General features: G+C 44.1%; 1 protein-coding gene across 1 annotated transcript; it reads right to left on the minus strand.

Annotated features, from left to right (window-relative positions):
- Positions 1-3,913: 3,913 nt before the first annotated feature.
- On the minus strand, positions 3,914-20,768 carry nab1b (NGFI-A binding protein 1b (EGR1 binding protein 1)). The gene is made up of 8 exons (XM_040142298.1): positions 20,456-20,768; positions 12,884-13,686; positions 12,631-12,764; positions 11,601-11,652; positions 10,340-10,459; positions 7,726-7,894; positions 4,713-4,871; positions 3,914-4,477 (listed from the first exon to the last, which is right to left on the minus strand). The coding sequence occupies exons 2-8, from the start codon at positions 13,682-13,684 to the stop codon at positions 4,401-4,403; spliced, it is 1,512 nt and encodes a 503-aa protein (XP_039998232.1). The 5' UTR covers positions 13,685-13,686; positions 20,456-20,768; the 3' UTR covers positions 3,914-4,400.
- Between the last annotated feature and the right edge of the window lie 548 nt (positions 20,769-21,316).

Raw genomic sequence — 21,316 nt, forward strand, 5'->3', positions numbered from 1 at the left:
GCTTTTTTTTGTCCATTGTCTAAATATTAATCTTCTTTATTAGTAAATTTGTTAGGAATTCAAGCTTTTTATGAATTAACGAAAGATTTAGCTGTGTGGCTAAGTCATATCCTCACATAAAAATATACAAACTGAGTCGGGCTAACGGCGGTTAAATGTCGGCTGTCCTCTGGCACCAAAGAACCCAATATAAACTGTCTTTGGCCCATAAATGTTTTCCTGATTCGGGTATGTTGTGAGAATGTGGAGTCATTTAGGCTGAGAATTAGCTCCAGTTAGCTGCCATCAGGCTAGCTTTGGGCCAACGTCAACATCCGGGATTGGGCCAGAGTTTTTTAAAGACAGTTTGGCATTAGTTCGGCAAATTGGGCCTGCTGGATTTACACTGATGTTTAGCCATCGCTTTGGATATGTAGTTGGTTTAGACTTATATAATTGATAAATTTGAATTATAATGAACTCATATTCTACGTATCCCTTGAAAAATTTACTGGCTGAGTGAGGCCAACTGTGGCCAAATGTTGGCTGCGCTCAGGCACTGGATGACCACTTGTGAGTCGGCATTGGCCCATATTTGGTTGCCAGACTCTGGCAGCACGAAAAGCGAGCGAGTGTGGATTTAAACCAATTTTCTTTTTTTTTGCCATATATGGCCCCAGCAAGTTACAACTACCTGTAAAATTATGTTAAAGTTGGTAATAACTTGTAAAATTACTTAACTAAAGTAATTTAGTTTTTACTAAAGTAAATACTTCAGTGCTAGCATAGTAGCTGTCTTCCAGAGACACAAACATGATTTTGGAATTAATCCTGTCCTTTCATGGTGGACCGCGAAGAGGTCACAATCCCCAAAAACCCACTGTATGAAATAACTAGAGCCTAGCTAATAGATGGCATGGCAAATATTACTGGAAATTTTTTTGGCTCATCACAGATTGGTCATTATATGTTGCCCGATAAGTAGCAAGACGTTTTTGTTCAGAAATGTCAGAAGTTTGTCCAGAGATTATTGTTGATCTGTAAAAACCTCCGCTAAGTATCTTAAAGAAAAACGAACGAAAGTGAAATGTTTTTCTTTGTCATACTAACATGCAAACACCAAATACTCATGACAGGTAATGAAACCACTGGATTTTCATGACATTGATCATAGAACGCACCACACAATAGAGTTCAAAAAAATAAAGTTTAATGTTTATGTGCTGTATAACAAATAAAATATATTAGTGTTTAAAAAACAGGTGCATAACTAGGTGAAGCCTAATCTATCACTTTACAATAAACAGTGAGGTGAACGGTGATCAGTGAGACGGCAGGTCAGACATGCTCTCTTCTCTGAAACATTGTACGACAGTCACACTTACTAGGCCAGTGTTTGAGCCAGTCAGGCTGGGAAAACGTTTTTTTTTTTTTTTTGTTTGTTTTTTTGGGTCCCCAAACCACAACAGCTTTATCTCCCAGAATATCTCCCAGAATTCACTAGCCGCTTTAGCTGTAGCGAACTTGATTTTTGCAACAGATCACGACCTCACATCCGTGTTAATTTCTTGCCGTAGTGGCTGCTCGAAACAAAACAACCTCATGGAATTATGTGAAATTTTCTTTAAATACAGATACAGTGCTCTGTGCACTAAAAGTGAGACAACACAAACACTTCCCGCATTGTAGGTGAACTCCCACCCTGATGACAGACACACAGTTACTGAGCACGTGACGAAACGATGGATCCATATAGTATGCAAATAGACTTATTACTTACATAAATATTGCATTGGTCTGTCATTACGCTGAGTGAGACTAAACTATCTGCAGGGAGTCGGAGACTAAATTGTCTGGACATTATTATCATCTTGGACCAAACAGACATATTTACACAATGTGGAGAAACACACAAAAACACAGTGTACACTTATTTTTTTGTTACGTATCTACCTTTAAACAGCAAAAACACATCTTTTAAATATGCACAGATGGCCATCACAGGTGGATTAAAAACTGTTAGGAGCTAAGGCTAATCAACATTATCATCATGTAAAGCATTTTTTTTATATACCAGACACTTTCACACTGTTGTATTTTTTTCCTCAATGACACTTAAGATTTCTTTTTTTGCTTTTGCTCTACATACATAAACACTGGATTGACACCAAAAATCTACAGCAAAGTTACATTTGACAAAGGAAAACCCTGGTTGAGAGATTAGGTTAGCACTATTTGTTATTATGGTACTATTTACAGAACACAGGCTGCTGCTCCGCTGCTTTTTGCCGCTGTTGATGAAAAACCACGAACCTGCAGTCTTTAATATTTTATTGTCCTCAGTTGAAGTTTTCATATTGAGTGGCTTTTACGACCTGTGGGGCCTCCTGAAAGCTTGTTGGATTACTTCTAAAAAACACACAGGCGTCTTTATTCCTGAAATACTCCCTGTTTGTAGATGCATGGTTTCGGTTCAACAGCAGTGTTTTGCTAAATTACAAAGTGAAATGAACCAATTAGCTCGGCCTCCGGCATGCCAGCCCAGCCATCCTGCCAAGACGAATGACAGAGGTCCCCTGCTGTTATTCCACAACAGCTCCTATACATCCTCTTCTTAAATTACCTCCCATAAATATACACAAGACAAGAGCGAGGAAGGAAGGATTAATCCCACTGAAGTGAACGACAAAAAACTAACCTGCTAGAGGGGCTGAATCCTAACTCAATCTCCCTACAGTACGTTTATACTTCTGTCTTAAGTTACAGTACAAATGCAGACACCTAAGTTAGATTTGGGAGAACGACGGAGGTTCAGAGGACGTGTGGTGACGGACAAGAAAACGACCACAAGCCACCAGCAAAACGCTGATTAATCCTTGGCTATTGCTAACAAGTTTTGATCTTCCTATTATCAAAAATTATAGTTGGCTTGTGAATTCATGAAAAGGGCTTGAGAATTTTGGGAAGCCAGCCACTGCAGCCTACAGAGTTACATTTCTGGCCATAAATCTCAAAATAAGGTATGGCTTTGTAGGACTACCATTAAGTGTTGACTACTGTTAAATATTCATATATGCTTGTATGTGTAGTTTACCACAAGTTTCATCTTTAATGTGTTGATAACTGCCAACAGAAAGCATCAATAAGCACTTTGTGTTCTCATAAAAATGGTCGTAAAGAGACCCCAATGCATTAAAAATTCATTACAGATGCCTTAAAAATGCACTATAAATATTAGGGTAATATTGGTTTTGTGACATTGACCTTGAAATTTGTCTGAAAGAGCTGCCAACACACAAACAGCTATGTTTCACACTGCTTCCCAACATAGTCTAAGTCTTGCCACTAAACACAAAGTACAGATGAGGCTCATGGGAATGTCATTTGTTCTACAGATATTTGGTCATAAATCAAAGTACTGAACAAATATTTTGACATCATGATGGATAGATGAAATATGAAGGGGTCACCAAAATTTGAAAATTAGTATTTAGAGTGACATGAATGTCTGTTCCAAGTTTTGTGCCATTTCATCCCATGCTTATGAATACATTGGGAAAAGGCAGATAGTCCTACGTGAAGAGCCAGGGGATCACCAAAGTCTTTAAGATTCATCACCTGGGAACCATGCCAAATTTTACTGCACTCTATGCAATATTTGTCAAGATATTTCAGTTTGGAAAAAAGTGGGGGCACTGCCTTCTCCTGAAAACCACCGTTAGTTTTGCTAAAAATCTTAACAAGGAACTCTGGACACTTGAGATATTTTGGAATTTAAAATTTCAGATTGAATGTTGGCAGCATCTGCAGCTTTAGTTTTAATGTATAAGCCATTGAGAGAGACTTTGAAACAATTGGCTTTATGGTAGTCATATAAAGTGCTACCGACGCGCTGAACTCGCCTCAATACAGCACAGCCAACATTTCTGCCAACATTTCTGCTTTTGTCTAATCTCTGAATCTACATTTGAGTTAAGACTCAGCCCCGACATCACAGCCTGCAACCTGGCTGTCCAAAGAAAGCAACAAAAATGACACCCAGGCAGAGGTAAAGAGTATACAAATGTCTGCAACAGATCACTCTTAAATTACATGTACATCTAACATGTACAATCAATCAACAGACAAAGACCTGTAGAGCACTGAGGGGCTTCTACACATGCTCTCTAGGTGCTTTGGCAAATACCTTTTAAAACAAAAAACAAAACAAAAACAAAAAAAAGAAACAAAAAGATAAAATCAAAGAAAAAAATAAATGCTATTCATGAGGCAACATTGGTTGTTAAGGCTCTACTGTGGCTGTGCTTGCTTAGTATCTATTGTCGGGTAATAACTGCATACTGTCAAGTGTGAGTAGAATGAATAGGTACAAGGGGGTGGTGGGTGGGGGGTTGGGTGATGGGTGGGTGAGGCGGGAGGCACTATGTGGAGTCTTCCGGCTCTGACTTGATGGTCTTCTTTTCTGCGTTGCTGGGTGCCCGCTGCGACGTCCCATTTTCTGAAGACAAAGACAAAGGACGGTATCATCAGCAAAGAGGTTTATAATGCAACATAAAGCCTTGCAGAAACTTACACAGTAATAACTGTAGAACAAATGCAACGAGATAAATTCTCAGATTTTATGTACCTCAACTTTCGCACAAAGTGTCCTTGAGCAAGGCACTTTAGCCTCTACCTGCTTGCTTACTTCAAGACCGGATAATATCTCCAGCTAGACGTATAACATAGCAAACCTGTTGCTGGTGTTTTGGTCTCGTCTGCGTTGTTGTTGTTGTTGTTGCTGTTGTTGTGGTTGTGATGACGCTTCAGTTCATTCGCTAGCTGCTTGCCCAATGGGAGGTCGCCTTCCTGCATGCTTTGACTGACCACCCGCAAGTTGATTGGACGTTCATCTGAAAAAACAGGGAAAAAATCTTATTATTATAATTATTATCATGTTTCCAACTGTCGCTCAAAAACCTCAAAATACTTGACCGTGAAAGTTCCTTCTTGACCACGACTACTTCAGAGAGAGCAGATAAATCCATCCACTGAGGAAGACCATGAGATGTGGTTGAAAGTTCCAGAAATAGCCAGTAATTGGACAAGGAGTTCTGATTTTTTTAAGTCTAAGTTTAACAGTTTTTATGAAAACAAAATACTTCCACACATTTTGTGTTTTTCTGTTTAACCTTTAAAATTCATTAAACCATAGACACCTCTGAACAACTTTGTAAATACTATAACTCTTAAAATCGAGAAAGAAAAGAATATGCCTGTCGAATGTTGTCCAGATTTCTAATGAAATCACCTCAGGTTCAGCTCGTCCTGTAGTGCCCTTTTATCATTAAATGCTAGCTCAATATGAAATCAAACTGCATCTGACTAGCGCAAATCCAGTTGGAAAAAAGCAAACAGATGTTGACGTCAGCCCAGATGTTCTTATAACGCTGGCTTTGTTTTACATGTTCAACATCCCCAGTGGTGACAAAGCGTGTGTGTGTGTGTGTGTGTGTGTGTGAGAGCTAAGCCGCTGATCCCTTGCGTTTGCCTTTTATTCCCTTTGAGAGCAAGAAAGAAAACAAAGAGAGAGAAGAGACAGAGTAGAGGATTTAACTGTACTTTCTGTACCACTAGCCTGGTCTTTGCTTAATACTGACATACAGTTAATCTGCATGTTACAGGTTGTTACTGAGTATGTTTATATGCACACCAGTATTCCAGACTGGAGTCTTATCCTGGTTCTGATCAGATATCAGATATGACTTTTACATGGTACATAAGGTAATCTGGTCACTCATATTTCTGCATACATTACTAAAACATTATGCAGACGTCTGATCATTTACATTCAGGCGAGTATTCTCAGCATCTCAGCGACTTTCTGTCCTCATAGGTTGAGGATAAACCCCCGTGGTTTTTTTTTGTGCTTTTCACAAGTAATGGGAGACGAGAGTGACAATAAGGTTTACCCTACACACCGGCAGCTTTGACTTTTATTTTCATTTGAGTCTACACATTATCGTTTCATTGTCTGTCATCATATTTTTTTGTTTTCCTGACTGACTACTGCGTAACTCCAGTTTACAACACCTCCCAGGCACACTGCAGACAGCATTTAGAAACCTGGGTCAGGCATTCACATGCCACTGTGTCCGATTTTCTATCGGAGTACTGCACCTAGCATAGTCACAGTAGGTTTTTCAAAACCAGGTTTCTGAAAACAGGATAGGAGGTGTAAAAACTTCACGGTGAATTTTACTTTTCTAGTCGAGCTGCTCTAGCGCAACATAGCATGGTGTGTACAAAGTAAATGCAAGGAAACAAAGCAAGGGATAGAGACTAAAAAAGAAAAAGAGAGAGAAAGGGACAAATAAGGGAAAAATAGGGGTTAAGAAAGAAGCAGATCGAGTGAAAGAGACAACAAAACAGTAAAGTGTGTGGCAGGAGAGACATTGAGACAAACAGAGGACATGGAGGAGAAGAAAAGAAATGACAAATGACAGAGAAAAAGGGACAAGAGGAAGGAAAGCAGAGAAGAAGAGGGGGAGGAGAGAGAGAGAGAGAGGTAGAGAGAGAGAGACGCCCGGGCAACTGGCTGGAGGTAAACAGACGTGGGCGTGATAATTACAGGTGCATTGTGGGATTTGTGGGAACAGCGTTATAATGAGCTGTCGGGAGTGGGTGAGGGAGGAAAAGGATGAAAATGAGATGAGGCCCGGAGGAGAAGTAAGATCCTGAATAATGATGGTTCTTGCCCCCCCACACACACACACACACACACACCACCTCGCTGTTTGAGGAGTCAGCACAGGAAATAATGGAGATGAAAAAAAAACGAAGAAAAGAAAAAGTGACAGCCGCCACGGCTGGGTGTGGAAAATCTGCACCTATAGGTGTTGTTTCCGTCCACAGAGCCACATACACATCCTGTCTCTTCAAATTAGCGCTCCGAAAAAAGATCAAGACAAATTAAGCTCGGATTCAGCTTAAAGACCAACAGTGGGCAACAATTTGGCTGAAGACTGTACCCGCAGCCAGATGTTTTCCCCTGATTGGACACAGGAGGCAGTACTGAGCCAATTAGGACTTTGCAGACCAGCATTTGGCAAAAAAAAAGACCTTAAAAAACATCCTTGAAGAAGCCAAACAAAGGAGAGATTTATGCTTCAGTGGAAACATTTCAAATCAGTGTGATTCACATGGAGGTTGAGGACTATCTGATGAGTTTAGCAAATGCATCTCAGTTAAGCTTCACATCTGTTTTGTCTTTTATTTTTTTTTTTTAGCTTTGTTGAGGCTACAGGTGCAAAGTAGCTGCCGAGTTGGGCCGAGCAGCAATCTAGTCCCTTTGTGTCCACATACTGGCCTCGTTACGGAGTCGATGGTCTGGAAAAGCTACAGCTGCTAATCAAATTAATTCAATTAACTGCCAACAATTTATTCCTAATCCAATACCTGTCGTTTTTCCAGTTCCAGCGTCTCAGGCCTTAAGATTTGCCACTTTTCTTGGTCCTATATGATCATAAACTGAATATCTTTGGGCTTTGGACCCAGGACTTTTCAGACGTCACCTGTGTCTGACTTTCTGTAGACTAACTGAATGTGTTTCATGCTCTGACAGCTTTCAGTCTGTGCAGTTTCTTGTTGGGCTGTAGCTCTGAAGAAGTTAACACATATTATTTTGCACCTAAGACGAGGTGATTGCCAGTTGATTAAGAAGCGGTAAATTGTCTGTTCTCTCTGTTCTGCCGGCCTGTTTCTTACCCTGGTTGTCTCTGCTGGCGTCGGTGGCGGCTCCGTTAGTGTTCTGGGCGTCGTTGAGGTACTTTAAGGCGGCGGGGGGGATCCTCCAGTCCAGAGCCTGGAGTCGCTCCTGAACGGCGGCGTCCTGCAGGATCTCCATCTGCCTCGCCAGTAGACGCTCCAGCTGCATCTGATGGACACAAACAATTTGCACTCAGAATCAAAGGAGCATCGTTTCGGCGTTTACTTGGTCCGGTTGGTGAGAATGTCTCTGAGCAAGTGACGGACGAAGACGGTCGACTGCAGGCTGTTGGTTTCACTTCACATCCGTTTTAAATTAACTGGAGTGAAAATTAACATATGTAAATGGGCAAATGAGCAGAAGCCGTGTACTGAGACTTGTTCTCTGATTCAAAGACTTATCGTATAAATAAAAACACATAACACACAAACACACAATAATCCAAAAGATCCTGGCATTTTAGAGAAGGCAATGAAAGAAACAGCATTAAGATCAATACATTTAGAGAAAATATAATGAAAAGGGTTAATTTATATAATGAAAGGAACATTTTCATTTTATTATCATTATTATATTTTATTATATTTATTATATGAATAAAACATAATATTTTATGATATAATATATGATTCCGTGTCATTCTGTGCGTCTCCATATCCTTTGTCACACTTCTTTTAGGATAATTTGATAGATTTGCCTTTGCCTGACATGTAATGCTGCTATTATTTTTGCCATTATTACAATTTCTATGCCTTGCATCTTTTTTATGTCGCACAAACCTATTTTACTTCATTTTAACTCTATTTTTATCACTTTTATGTATTACTTTATGCATATATTTATGTACCAATATGAAGGCAAAGCCCTTTGCTTTATTATTATCATAGCTGTTTCATTCATCACTATAGCGACTAGTATTGCAGTTATGACTCTACCTCTGACAATGACAAACTATATATTATTTAAAAAGACTGTAGCAAACAAACATCATCCATCTGATCCAGTCGGTGAGAATTAAGACGGAGGACGAATGACAAACAGTTGACACCTCAGTTTCATCCAAACCGGAGCCGAAATGTTCCGGAATAAAAACAGCAGTGATGTCTGGTTATTGTCAGTCTCCACACCATTGTCAGTTTAAATTATTATGGGATGTCCAGAAGGCCGGCCGTGTGAACGCAGCCATGAAATCTCTTCTTCCTCCGAAGACAAGACGAACAGTATGTTCACCATGCGTGAAGAAGCGAAGGGGCAAACACACACACAGTTAACATGAATGTGTTTTCAGAGTAATGAGTTATCATAAAGCTCTCCTCCTACACTCCTGCTCTAATTGGGAACAAGCCACAGCAGCAGCATGGAAACCAATAAAGACCATTACTGGGATCAAACTGGATCCTGCTGCCACAAACATCTGCTGACACGGAAATCTGTCGCCGTATCTGCTGGTGAGGATCCTTTTAACTCGGCAGCCGAGGTTCATTCGTTCTAGCATTGAAGAAACGCAGTGTGCTCACCTCTGATTTTCATATTTCCGCATTAAAACATCCACACTCCGGTAAAGCAATGACGATTTTTGCATAGTGTGACCTAGAGTGACCTTGAAAACAGTAGTTTGACAAAAGGGAAAAAAAAGCTAGCGTTTGATAACTGAGAAATGAACAAAGAGTATCAGCTGATGAAGGCTGGAAAAAGCTAGTAAGTGGCCCTTGAGCTTACTGTTTTAAATACGCCCCGCAAAAATAAGATACAATTGTCTTTGTCTAGTTCTACCTCTGCCAAGACGGTTACTGTTTCAGTTGGCAGGAGATCTTAAAAACGTAAAAAATTCAGATAAATTTGGTGAGAGAAACGTGAAACAAGTGCTAGTTTTTTGGTGCAGATCCGAGGCTTTTGGTTTTGTTACTCATGAACAACTGCACTTAATGATAAGGCTGAAAATAGTCTATATTTTTTGTTATTGTCATCAAATCCAATGAAAAGACCAAAACCAACTATGTGTTAATTCGTCTCTAAATACTTTCTGACTTTCCTGAAGTAAACTATTTAAAAAAACCTGACAAATGAACAGTTCAATTTTTAAACAGAGTCTCGGTAATTTCCTAAAACAGCTGCTCACTGTAGTTTTCAAACAAACAGAGGGAAAAGCACACCTGTTGGGGACTATTTTCAGCAGCGGATTAATCCGCATTTGGTGACAAGTGTGACTCACTTATGTGCTTTTAATAGTTTTATGGCTCAGAGGAACAAGGTATATCAGACTCACGCGCCATACTTGTTAGTAGCCACATCTAGATAGACGTTTTCACGGGATGTTCATTCACTACTTTCTTGCTTTGTCCGTAAAAACAGAAGGTTGTGCAGCCCTGATGGAGGTAGGAGCTCTCTGAGCGCTTCCAACATCTTCAAACGCATCAAACATTCACAGGGAAAAAGAACAACTTCTGTTTCAAAGACTCGCCCCCTTATTTTGTCTCAACGTCCCCAAATCTCTGAACACCCTCCTATAACTCGCCGTTGACGTCCTGAAACGCGAGTGTGGGTTTTGGAATTATGATGAAACCAAACAGCAACGGTTTCTACCGTGGGTTTTTATCGCGTTCGTCTGCCCACCTGCAGATTTCGCCCGACGGTTTCCTCTCCTTTCAACTTGGCGCAGGCCAGCTGCTCCCTCAGCATCTCCTGCCTCATGTGGATGGCCTGCAGCGCCTCCTGGATGTCGAAGAAGTTCTCCTGCGGGCGTCGAACAGACAGAGGAACGTGGTTTTATAGTTCTGGTCTCGTTCCTATCAGTATAAAGTTACGGAGTTCACTACTACTATAGTGATAACCAAAAACAAAATTGAACTATTATGTGACCGATAATGTGAAATAAGGAGGATATCGCCACAACTATTTCTAAATATCTACAATTTCTGAATTTCCTCTGATGATAAAACAATTGACAAGCACATTGGAATTTTTGGGAGTTTTATTTCTGCATCGTTAAACTGAATTTGGCAGGAACAACCCCCCCCTTAGGAGCTCAGAGTAGTGATATCGAGCAGGTGTCGGTTCATCCGCGGCCCTTGGTCGTGGTTAAAATCCCTGCATAGTGTTCGCAGCCGCCACATGTTTTCCATCACCGGCTTACAAACTGAGAGGAGCCATTCAGAGCTCAAAGGCAACTCTCAGCCAAGTGTGTCAGGAGAGGAACGCTGAGAGATGGCTTTGTACTCCGTTCAAAGCTGCTGCTGCTCTGTCCACTCTGTCTCCGCTAACTGCACTCAGAGGAGCTCCGTCTGCCTGCACTGTGCCGTTAGACCTTTCCAGCGCCGAACATTAACCGGCGGGTGGAGACAGCGCAAAAAGCTTCAGGTATTCGCACAGCATTGTCACATGCAACCCGAAAGGACGGAGGTCAAAGGTCACGGTGCAAAATCAAAAAAGCGGGAGACGTCACAGGTCTCCCACCACTTGATTGCCACAAGAGTGATTTTCATTAGTTCATCTGGCGGTTGACTTTTTGCTTGGTATAAAAATATCGGAAAAAATAGTAAAAAAGGCCCCGAAAAAAGTTGACCGAGGCCTGAGGTGATGTCCTCAAATCGCTCGTTTCAAACACATTCAGTTTGCAAGCTCACAAGACGAAGAAAGACCGCAAATCCTCGCAACCGAGAAGCTGGAACTAGAGAAAACGTCATGTGTAAGAGCAAAAACACCACTTAGCAGGGAAATGGAGACAAGTATCGCAACGCGCGGCGCTGCACGTCGTCTGGCAAAACAAACAAAAAAAAACAGCGTAGAAAGACAGAAATTCCGATGCAGAAATCCTATTTTTTTACTCTCAGTAAGTAAAACCACCAATGTCACCACTGCACAGCTTTAGACTTACCTCTGTTTTTATCCTTTTCGGGGACGGCTCGTCTCTGTCTCCACAGCGAGACCTGCAGAGAAACGTCAGGAAGTACACACTTTATCACGTCATACACAACAAGTCAAAGACTGTCACCTAAAGCCACTCCCTAGCTTCCATTTCAATGATCAAAGAGACGACTTCTTTAAAAAGGTTAACAGTAACTGGAGTCTGACCACACCTGGCCGGAATCCAGTTTTTTAATGGGAAGGACAAGATGCGTGGACGTACGATTCACGTTCATCAAGGGGAGCGAAAGCATCCCGTGGCGCTTTGTTTAAGACGCAGCGACGGCAGGACTGCACCGTCTCGTTTGCTTTTTATCCCAGCCCGAGCACGGTAGCCTGTAGTGGGATTATTCACAGGTGGAGCGAGTCGTTTATGTGAACCTTCATTCATGCAAATGGGACGAACAAAATATTAGGAACACCTCTCGGTATAACCCAGTAGCAGCAGCACAAATTACAGCCTCAAAAAAGAACCGTTGAAATAAATCAACCCCTCTTTCAAAGAGATACAACAAAGACTGAACATTATAACCCTCATGAAGGGAGGATTTATCACAGGCCTGTTTTATTATACTGCATTAGTTTTACCTGGGTGTACCTAATAAACTGGCAAGCGAGTGTATGTGTCACAGCAGCACTTTTGAATTTGTGGTCCCGCCCTTTCTGACACATATCATTATTACTGACAACATAACACAGCAGTGACGTGGATCGTAGATGATGATGATTAAATGACCGAATAAAATATTCAGCTGTTATTGAGAAAACAGGCGCGTTTCGGACGGGAGCTGCACCGGTGACTCTAATAGGCAGAGATCAGAAAACATGCTGATTGTTACAAAATCTGCCCCAATAAAGACAGACACTCACTGGACAAATGTGAGTTGTAAAAATCTAAAATCCTTTTCTTCAGCACGTCAGCTGGAAAAATGGACTTGCTCAATGCTGAGAGGGAAAAAAAAACAACAACAACTTTGTAAGCAGTGTACACTTGCTCTTACTTGCTGGTGCGGTAGGTGTATTTATAGGTGACCTCTCTGGAAATCTGCCGGGCAAGTCCGAACAGCTCGTCTCGACGTGTAAGCAGGGCCATGTCCCTCATGCAGAGCTGAGCTGCCGCCTCGTTCACCGTCAGCTACGCATCACACACACGAGTCAGTTTAGTTCGGGAGAAAACACAGACACATACACCTCATGGATCCATGAGGACAAATTCGTTACTCAAGAATTTCAGTACAATGTGTATTGATCCACCTCATGCAGTGTCAGGTGCTTGCCGTCCCTTCTCTTGGAATCAAAGCGTCCATAGATGGCGCTGTATTTGCGAATCTCCTCCTCCCTCCGCGGGTCATCGTCGCTCATCTCAAAGATGTGTCCGATCATCTTTGCTAGCTTTTTGTTGTTCTTCAGCTGCTCTTTAACCTCAGCCAGATCGGTTTTGGGAAGTCCAGGCGCCATCCTGTCCACACACTCCAGGACCGACTGGACAGCGGCCGCATCCAGAGCCTCCAGCGCGTCTCTGGGGGAGGACGGGGAGCCGAGGTCCGACGGCGACAGGCTGTGCTCGCTGTCGTTGCTGTGGCCTGACCAGAATCGCGCCTCGCTGCCGCCCTGCAGGGGCGACCCGGCCGACACCTTGTCCCGCGCCACGTCCAGCTTCCCCGGGTCCGAGCAGGCGGCTGCGACGCCTTTGGGCATCTTGACGCTGGCGGTGTTGGCTCGGTCCTGAGCGCTGAGCAGCGTGGGCGAGCCCTCGGGCAGCTTGTAGACGGGGATGCTGCAGACGGGCAGAGAGGTGAGCGGCTGGTTGAAGATAGCCGGGTTGGTGACCCAGTCGCGCAGCGCCTTCTGCAGGCGGCGCACGTGCAGCGGCTTGCTGGCCATGCCGACCAGGGCCATGATCTCCAGAAACTCCTCCTCGCCGGCCTCGCACAGCTGCTGCACGTCATCGCCGCCCTGCTGGATGAAGGCCTCGTAGTAGTAGAGCAGGTTTGCTCGCTGCAGGATCCTGTAGAGCTGCAGCTCACCCAGGGTTCTCGGCAACACCGCCGCCATACCTGTGGGAGGACACACGACAAGTTAACAAGACCTTGGGTTTATTAGGAAATGTGAGCAGAAACATAACCGGCAAGTTTGTTCTTTAAGGGAATAGCTTGACATTTGGCTCCAAGCTTCTTTGCTTTCTTGCTGAGAGTTTCTAATCTCTAACCTACAGCCAGCAGGCATTTAGGTGGATTGAGTCAGGTTCAGACAGAGCTCGGATCGCCGTTTCCCGCCGTTTCCAGTCTTTATGCTAAGCTAAGCCAACCCAACACCGGCTACGGGTTTGTATTTGACGCACAGAGAGCGAGAGCCGAACAACTAACTCTTGGCCGGGAAGCAAATAAGTGCATTTTCCTGTTCCTTTAAATCTGACCTTACTGAAAATCTAAACCACGTGTTTGCACTTTAAAATATCTGAATAATTTGTCCAGTTCTTCAAAAAATTTCAGATGTGGAAATGTCAGGTAAGTCATTAGCTGTGACTGCGGCGGCCGAAATCCCCCCTGCTGAGCACCGCACGGTGAGAAAAACCAGGTCGTCCTTTGTGGGTGAGTTCGAAAAAGACACAGATCCACCCAGGACACGAGCTCCGAGGTGATCGTATCTGCATTCCTCAGATGGAAAGAGATTTTTTTCATCATTCCAAAACAACAGATAACACAGAAACAGACATAACCTGAAATGTAACCTTATAAAAAAAAAATTAAAAAAACAACAACTAGATGACACTGACGAGACAATACAGTATGTGGAAAAAAGACAGGAAATCAGGTAATAAAAGAAAAATGAACAAGTGTAACAAGAGCTTTATGTACAGGAGAACCTAAGTTCCCTCTCGTCTGTTTATTGGTTATTTCATTCTCCAACCAAATCATCACTGTAAACTGACAAAGAGACACATTTCCACAAAAAATGCACATTAATTATATTTGGACCGTACACACGGTTCCTGGCAGCCGCGCGATTTCAGTTTATCAGGCCTCCACAGGTGAGCGAAGAGGTTAAATTTGGCGACTGGATGGACGACTTTTCCTTACATTTTTAGCTTGAATGGCACCGGTAGGACGTTCAGGTCTTTCGCTTTGCCCCTGCTTGGTAATCTACGCCGTCTCAGGTGTGTGAAGGTGAAAATCTTGTGCGTGGATTAAACACACAGAGTGTGACTTTGCAGATGCACGATTTAAAATCTACAAAACTGCCTTTTAAGGGGCTAATTCAGGCGTTCTCATACTTGTAGAGCACTGATCTGCAATTGAGGAAAGATATTTCTCGCAGTGCTTTTATGTCACATTCTGCTTGAAAGCACAGAGAGAGAAAATGCCGAAAAGACGGTATTTTTTAATCCACAGGCATGAGATCCCACATTTGGAGAACGCTGTGAACAAACTTTTTCTGGTCGGGAGTCAGATTGGTATTTATCTTTGAGAGCGACGCCGTCATCCACTCTGCCTACAATCTCAGCCCATACAAAGCAGAGAGAAACGCTCAAATCTGTGCCAAACTCCTGTCACTTGCCACCTCAAATTGAGAGAGAGGAAGAGCGGGGATCTGAAAGAGGCTTGTTTCTGACTCTTCCTATGTGCATGCGAGGCCCTGCGGAAGCCTAGCTAACAGAGGAGTGGCAGTCAGCAGGCCCGGGTTGCTGGGAGGACCACATGCCTCTCTCCACCCCTGCAGGATGTGTAGGTGGTGGGCTCGCCTCGCCCAGAATAGGCCCAGAGAGCCTCAGCCCAGGGAGCCAGGCGGGCCTGGATTCAGCCAGAGTGAGTGGGGAAGACGGCAACGAAATGCTGCCTGAGAGATACCTTATGTTTATTCTCTAGTCAGAAAAACACAAATACTACCGCTGCAACAATTACTTCCACCGCCGCTGTTGCTCATGGAGCTTTTACTTGTTCACAGAGCTGCGAGCAGCCAGCTATGTCACCATCGTAGTTTGTCAGTCTATGTCGAAATCTCCACGCAGCTTGTTGCAGTGTGTCTGTGGATCCTCTCAGTGAAGTTTTTCAGTCGAAGCGATGACACAGATGAGGCGGATTTGTTTCCACACGGAGGATACTGTGACGCATCAGAGGGGCAAAGGTCACTTCCAAGCTCGCCTCCATTACTCAGTGCAATCTCCCATTAAGGGTTTCTTTCATCTGTCTTTCTGAAAAACTCAACAGGTACCTGGGTTTACTGTGAGATAAGCGACTATCTACTCAAAGTTAAACGATGATTCATTCGTCAGCATTCACATATCCACAATATCAACCAACGCTCTTTTCGATCTCCACCGCTTCCTTCAGCGACCAACTGTTCATTGCGTTTATGGTTCCCATTGCAGAAATATCTCAGAAACAAAAGCGACGGCTGTTTCTTAAATAAAAACCAAGGTTTTATAAGGTCTTGAATAACGTCTAATGAAGGTTGGGAGTTTGGGAATTCGACACCGGGAGGATATGTGCGGTGCTCAGGGTGACTTCAGCCCACTGCCAGACTAATGCCGACGAAACACGCACTGCTGCAGCATCACGTCCCTGTTCTGGTTTGAACATTTCAAAACATGTAAAAGTGTAAGAACAATTCAAATCAGAAATCTGGGATGTTAGAATTCGTAAGCTGGATCACATCCAGATCACAAAGATGACACTCAAGAAACAATCTCATGGTTTCCTGAAAAAAGAACAACTTTTCAGTCGCTCAACCTGCTGAATTTCCATCTGTATCTGCGTCAGTTAGTCTATTGTCTGTATGATGCGGTGACAAACAAGAGCGAGACCTGTAAAAGAAAGTGGTGACAGAGCAAATTCACTGTGGTAACCATAATGTCATGCTAGGGAGGAAGTTCACCGTGTGCCGCATGAGCATCGCGATGCGTCAATGGAAAAAGTTTTTAAACTATTAAAGCTCAACACGTTTCAGACTCGAATAATGGAAGAGAAACTGAAACAAGGGCCGGATAAGAAAAAGAATTTCTCCCTGTGCTGTTATATGCACCTCTCGTAATTTATGCCGTTTTGATCCCACATGTTAGCAGCTATCACGTGCGGTTGCGGTTAACTCAACGTGGGCTCTCGGGGTTTGGTCCATTCACCTACACATCGCGGTTAATTGGAAAAAAAAGGGTCGTCTGAACACCCCTAGAGAATGCGCGGCTTCGGGCCGTCGCAGACTAACGTCGACAAAGTCGAGAGACAATGTGTTGAAATCCCCGGTCGAAAAATCCAGAACACACCCTAAGGACAAGCTTTGGAGACATGAGACGACCTGCATCGAGGTTTTTTGACAGAGTCAGAACTTTGGGACCGTGTCAACAAACCAACCAATCAGAGTAAGACACGAATACACGGCCTTTACAGTGTATATCCAGGATGGTATATTGCAGATGAATGGGAAATTGTCTGGGCTTGCATATGTTTTTTTTTTTTTTTTCCCCTGTTTACATCCAGACTCCAAATGCCTGGGAATGCTTGAAACAAACTGGTTCAGGGGCCAATACGAGTCTTAAAAGTTCTCTCGCCAAACTCCCACAGTGTCACAGGCCCAGAAAAGACGGATTAGCTGACTTATACTTCAGTCCTAAAAAACCCCGGGAGCACATTTCTGTATCGATGGGAGAAGTGACACCTTCAATGCGTAACTAAGTCGTAAAACTTGTCGTTGAAAAGGCCGATTGCATTCGCTCTGCTGGTAACTTGACGTGCCGGCTTCACCCCCAAACAAAGCAAACTGGTCTCACGCTGAGCTGGCGTAGTTTAATGTCCTTTAATGTTTATATTCCAATGCCCGTCCCTAGGTGGGCCTTTAAAATCCACAAAACTCAAACGTGAAATACGCACAGAGCAGCGCAAAACACAAAGCCCAACAATATGTACGGACATTAAAGCAGGAAACTCAAACTTGAAACTGATACGAGGCGGGTTGCGTGCAACTTTTGGCTTCAGGTCCAAATTAAACTGTGTTGTTCTCTGAGCCCCGGCTATCGAGCACGTGGGATCTGGACTGTACGAAACCCTCACGCTAACCTCTAGACAGTCCCTCCTCGGAGGCCTTCGTGGCGTTCCCCCCAAGAAGCACTTGAGTTAAGAGCTCCTCAACGTCGCCTGCGTGCGGAGCCAAGACGAAAACACTTTAAAGCGCCCCTGCATATTTAGCCGCGTACACAATGCCATGTGTTCAAAGCGCATCAAGTGTTGTGAAGGGCACAGACGAATGTTTTACACTCAGAGTGGTTCAGCATGAAGAGGAAGCGCCAACAGTTGGGCGTTTTCACAAAGTAAACTTTTATCGGTTTAGCTGCTGCTCGAGGCCGACGTTACTCTCAAACTCGCACCAGACCTAAGATGAAGCGGTGATGCCTCCTATGGGCCTCATAAATTCACACGCCGCCTATTGCGGAGGTCATTCAGTCGGAAAAGAGAAGATGCGGAAGCTCAAGAGAGACGGAAAACGGGGGGAAAAGCTTAGCTTTCAAGACAAAAGAATTCACTTAAAAAGGAACAAAAACATTTTTATTTGCTCCTGCAGGTTCTGGAGCTTCTTAAGACGCCCTTGTCCTCCTACGACTGTGTAGGAGTCACTCGTTAATCCTTGATGGCTTCTAAGAGCATCTTAGGTTACGACGCTTTCGGGAAACGTCTCCAAAGCTTAGCAAAGTTTGTCAGGTCGATTTTACGAACGCCTTAGCCTTTAGCTACTTTTGGGAAACGAGGTCCCAGCCCGATCGCGGTGCGAAGACGGCGAGATTGACGGTTTCGTGAAGCTGGAAAAATTCCCCCCTCGGTTCTGAAAAGGTGCGAGAGGAGGAGGCTTCTGGGCGATCTGACCAGGCATTTATCGCAGCGAGCTTCCAAACTGAAACTGCGCAGTTTGGTGCAGCTTTCAAGATATTTAAACGCAGCCGCATGAATCGATTAATCGGCAGGTGGTCTGATGGAGAATGAATCTCTTTTTTTTAGCCTTTTTTTCGGCGAACACGCCAAATCCTCTCGACGTCTGGCCTCTCAAATGTGAGGATTTGATGCTTTTCTTTGAGAGCTGAATCTATCTGTCAGTCTAATATTTCACCTTGGGCTCAGGGAAATTTGAAAAAGGCATTTTTGACTATTTCAGACAAAACAATCAACTGATTAACCGACGATGAAAGTACTTGTCAGCTGCGGCCCTGAATACGATAACGCAATAGTTTTCTGCTGGTTTTTCACGACAAAGCTGCGTGTGGACTGAACAACTACATTTAGCTGCAGTGTGACCGTAAACTCCTGTGTATTCAGCAGGTAAACTGTCCGTCAGCTGCCAAGACAAACCTCTGTCTGCAGCTGTAAAAGCGCCTCGCTGCGCTTTACTTCACCGTGCTTTGTCCTTTAGAGAGAGGGAGGGGGAAAAAAGGAAAAAAAAAACAGCTTCAATAATGCTTTTTTTGTGTCAACCCGTCTGCACAAACACTCTCAGACTGATATCTAACAGCCTGCCATCTTACTCCAGTTTTATCACAGCAGACGTGTGTGTGAGAGTGTGAGTGAGTGTGTGTGTGTGTGTGTGTGTGTGTGTGTGTGTGTGTGTGTGTGTGTGTGTGTGTGTAATAGGCAGCTGTGAGTGGCAGGATCTAATTGAAGCCCTGCTTCACAAAGCGAGTTTAGCGAGTTCAGCCTTTCACCTGGAGAAGCAAGGCGTGCACTGGCACACACACACACACACACACACACACAGAAACACACACTTAGATTACACACACAGAAACACAAACACACTCACTCCAGTTTAAAATCTATGTGTAGTTTTCCAGGTGAAGTGCAGCGGACCGGGGCTTATCGCAACCCTCCCTCAGAGAAATGAGGAAGACTTTGATTTCACTGTGATTCAAATGGAATTTCCCAGTTTGTCAGCGCAGAACAATAATGTTGTAGTCACCGCCGTGACCTGGGCACCCCGGGGTCATGTGTGACTGTGCGTGAGGTGTGTCCGCGAGTATTCAAAACAAATGTGGACGTATTCATGTTCCTGGCAAACCGCTGCTGAAAAAATGGCTTTGCAGACGTGAGCCAGGCGGCACAGCGGAGATGGACACACAAATTCATGTGACAGTTCCAGTAATATTCCTATAGTAACTTGTCTGTGGCGTGAGAACAACGACGCCGTCTCCCTTCCCGGCACTTAACGCCCATAATATTCATATAACACACGTTTGTCTTACGCAGGAGCGGCTGGGGTTGCGCTTCAGGGTAGTTTCGCGTCTAAGTGTGTTTATACAGCATCCTAAAAACGACTAAGGGTGCCCAGTGGGCAGTTTACAGTCAGGGTAAACTGCCCGGGGCGTTTACGTTCACAGAAGACACGTTTATTTTGCACAGGAGCCGCTGCTTTTTTCAATCTCTCGCAGTGTTTCTGTACTATTCTCCCACAGACTCGGCGTCCGACTGTGCGGCTCCGTAGTGACTTAACAATGGCATCTGGTGCCCCGAGCTATTTTTAACCGCCTTCTACTGTTTCTTTGAGGGATTTTCATCTCTTATGTTACATCCACACTATCCCGACAGAGGCTGGGTCATGACTTTTTTTTTTTTTCGGGTCTCTCGCCGCGATGCTGCCACGGGGAGTTTTTTTTTTTTTTTTTTTAGCGCGCAGACGACGAGTTTACAGGATCCTCGGCGACACTGTGAAAAGCATTTCCTCTAATCGATGGATTTAGCCGGTGCCGTCTTTGCAGAAATGCGACCGTGTTGAGGGTGAAGGCAGAAGCAGCAGCAGCAGCAGCAGCAGCAGGTAACATGCGGGATCGAATCCGAGCCTAATTTTGCCTACCTGGTGAGTTTTTGGCCCCCTTTGGTCCGCGCTGGTCTGGTTTCTCCTCCTTTTCTTTTTCCTTTTCTTCCTCTTCTTCTTCCTCCTCACTGTTTATCAACACGAACCCCGGGTGTTGATTTTGTGCACACACACAAAAAAAAAACCCCCAAACAAACCAGAAAGCCCGCAGAGAAAAGATCCCGCAGCAGGAGCCGGGCGCGTAAAACGAAGAGTCTGGAGTCAAGTGAAGAAACTGAGGGATAATTTCCAACGCGCAGGATCGAGCAGAAGACGCCGGAGACCGCTCGCCTGCGTCCGCTTGCTCCAGCCCAGCGACACTCCTCTCTCTCTCTCTCTGGAAACTTTTGCCTTTCTCCAGTCGTTCAGTGGACGGGGCGAGAAAAAACGCGCAGGGTCTCGGTTAAAAAAAAAAAAAAAAAAAAAGCCGCTGACCTTCCTGCGTCTCTTCGGTGCGTCTTTCTCCTCCAAGCGTGCGTCGCGTGTGTGCGAGCGTGAGGCGTGTGTGTCAGGGTGTGTGTGTGTGTGTGTGTGTGAGAGAGAGAGAGAGGCCGTTTGAGTCCTCTCCCAGCGTCTCTCCACTCCCCTTCATTATCCACCAACGTCAAGACGCACACAGCCACACAGGACTTCCGCGTGCCCTTACAAAATAAAAGCGCCGGCGTGGCGCATGAAGAAAAGGACGAATCAAACGTTGGGTTCAAGTGTCCTGGCAACCCCGTGCATGTGCACCTCATTTCATCCAAAGGTCAAATATGTAGTGATGCCAACTGTACGTAAAAACTATTTTGTACTTCTATTGTGACAAGAACCCGAACAATTTATGAAAGTTTGTCTACTTTAGATTCTGCTGTAATCACA

Source organism: Xiphias gladius, chromosome 13 (genome assembly GCF_016859285.1).
Source record: "Xiphias gladius isolate SHS-SW01 ecotype Sanya breed wild chromosome 13, ASM1685928v1, whole genome shotgun sequence".
Lineage (NCBI taxonomy): Eukaryota > Metazoa > Chordata > Actinopteri > Istiophoriformes > Xiphiidae > Xiphias > Xiphias gladius.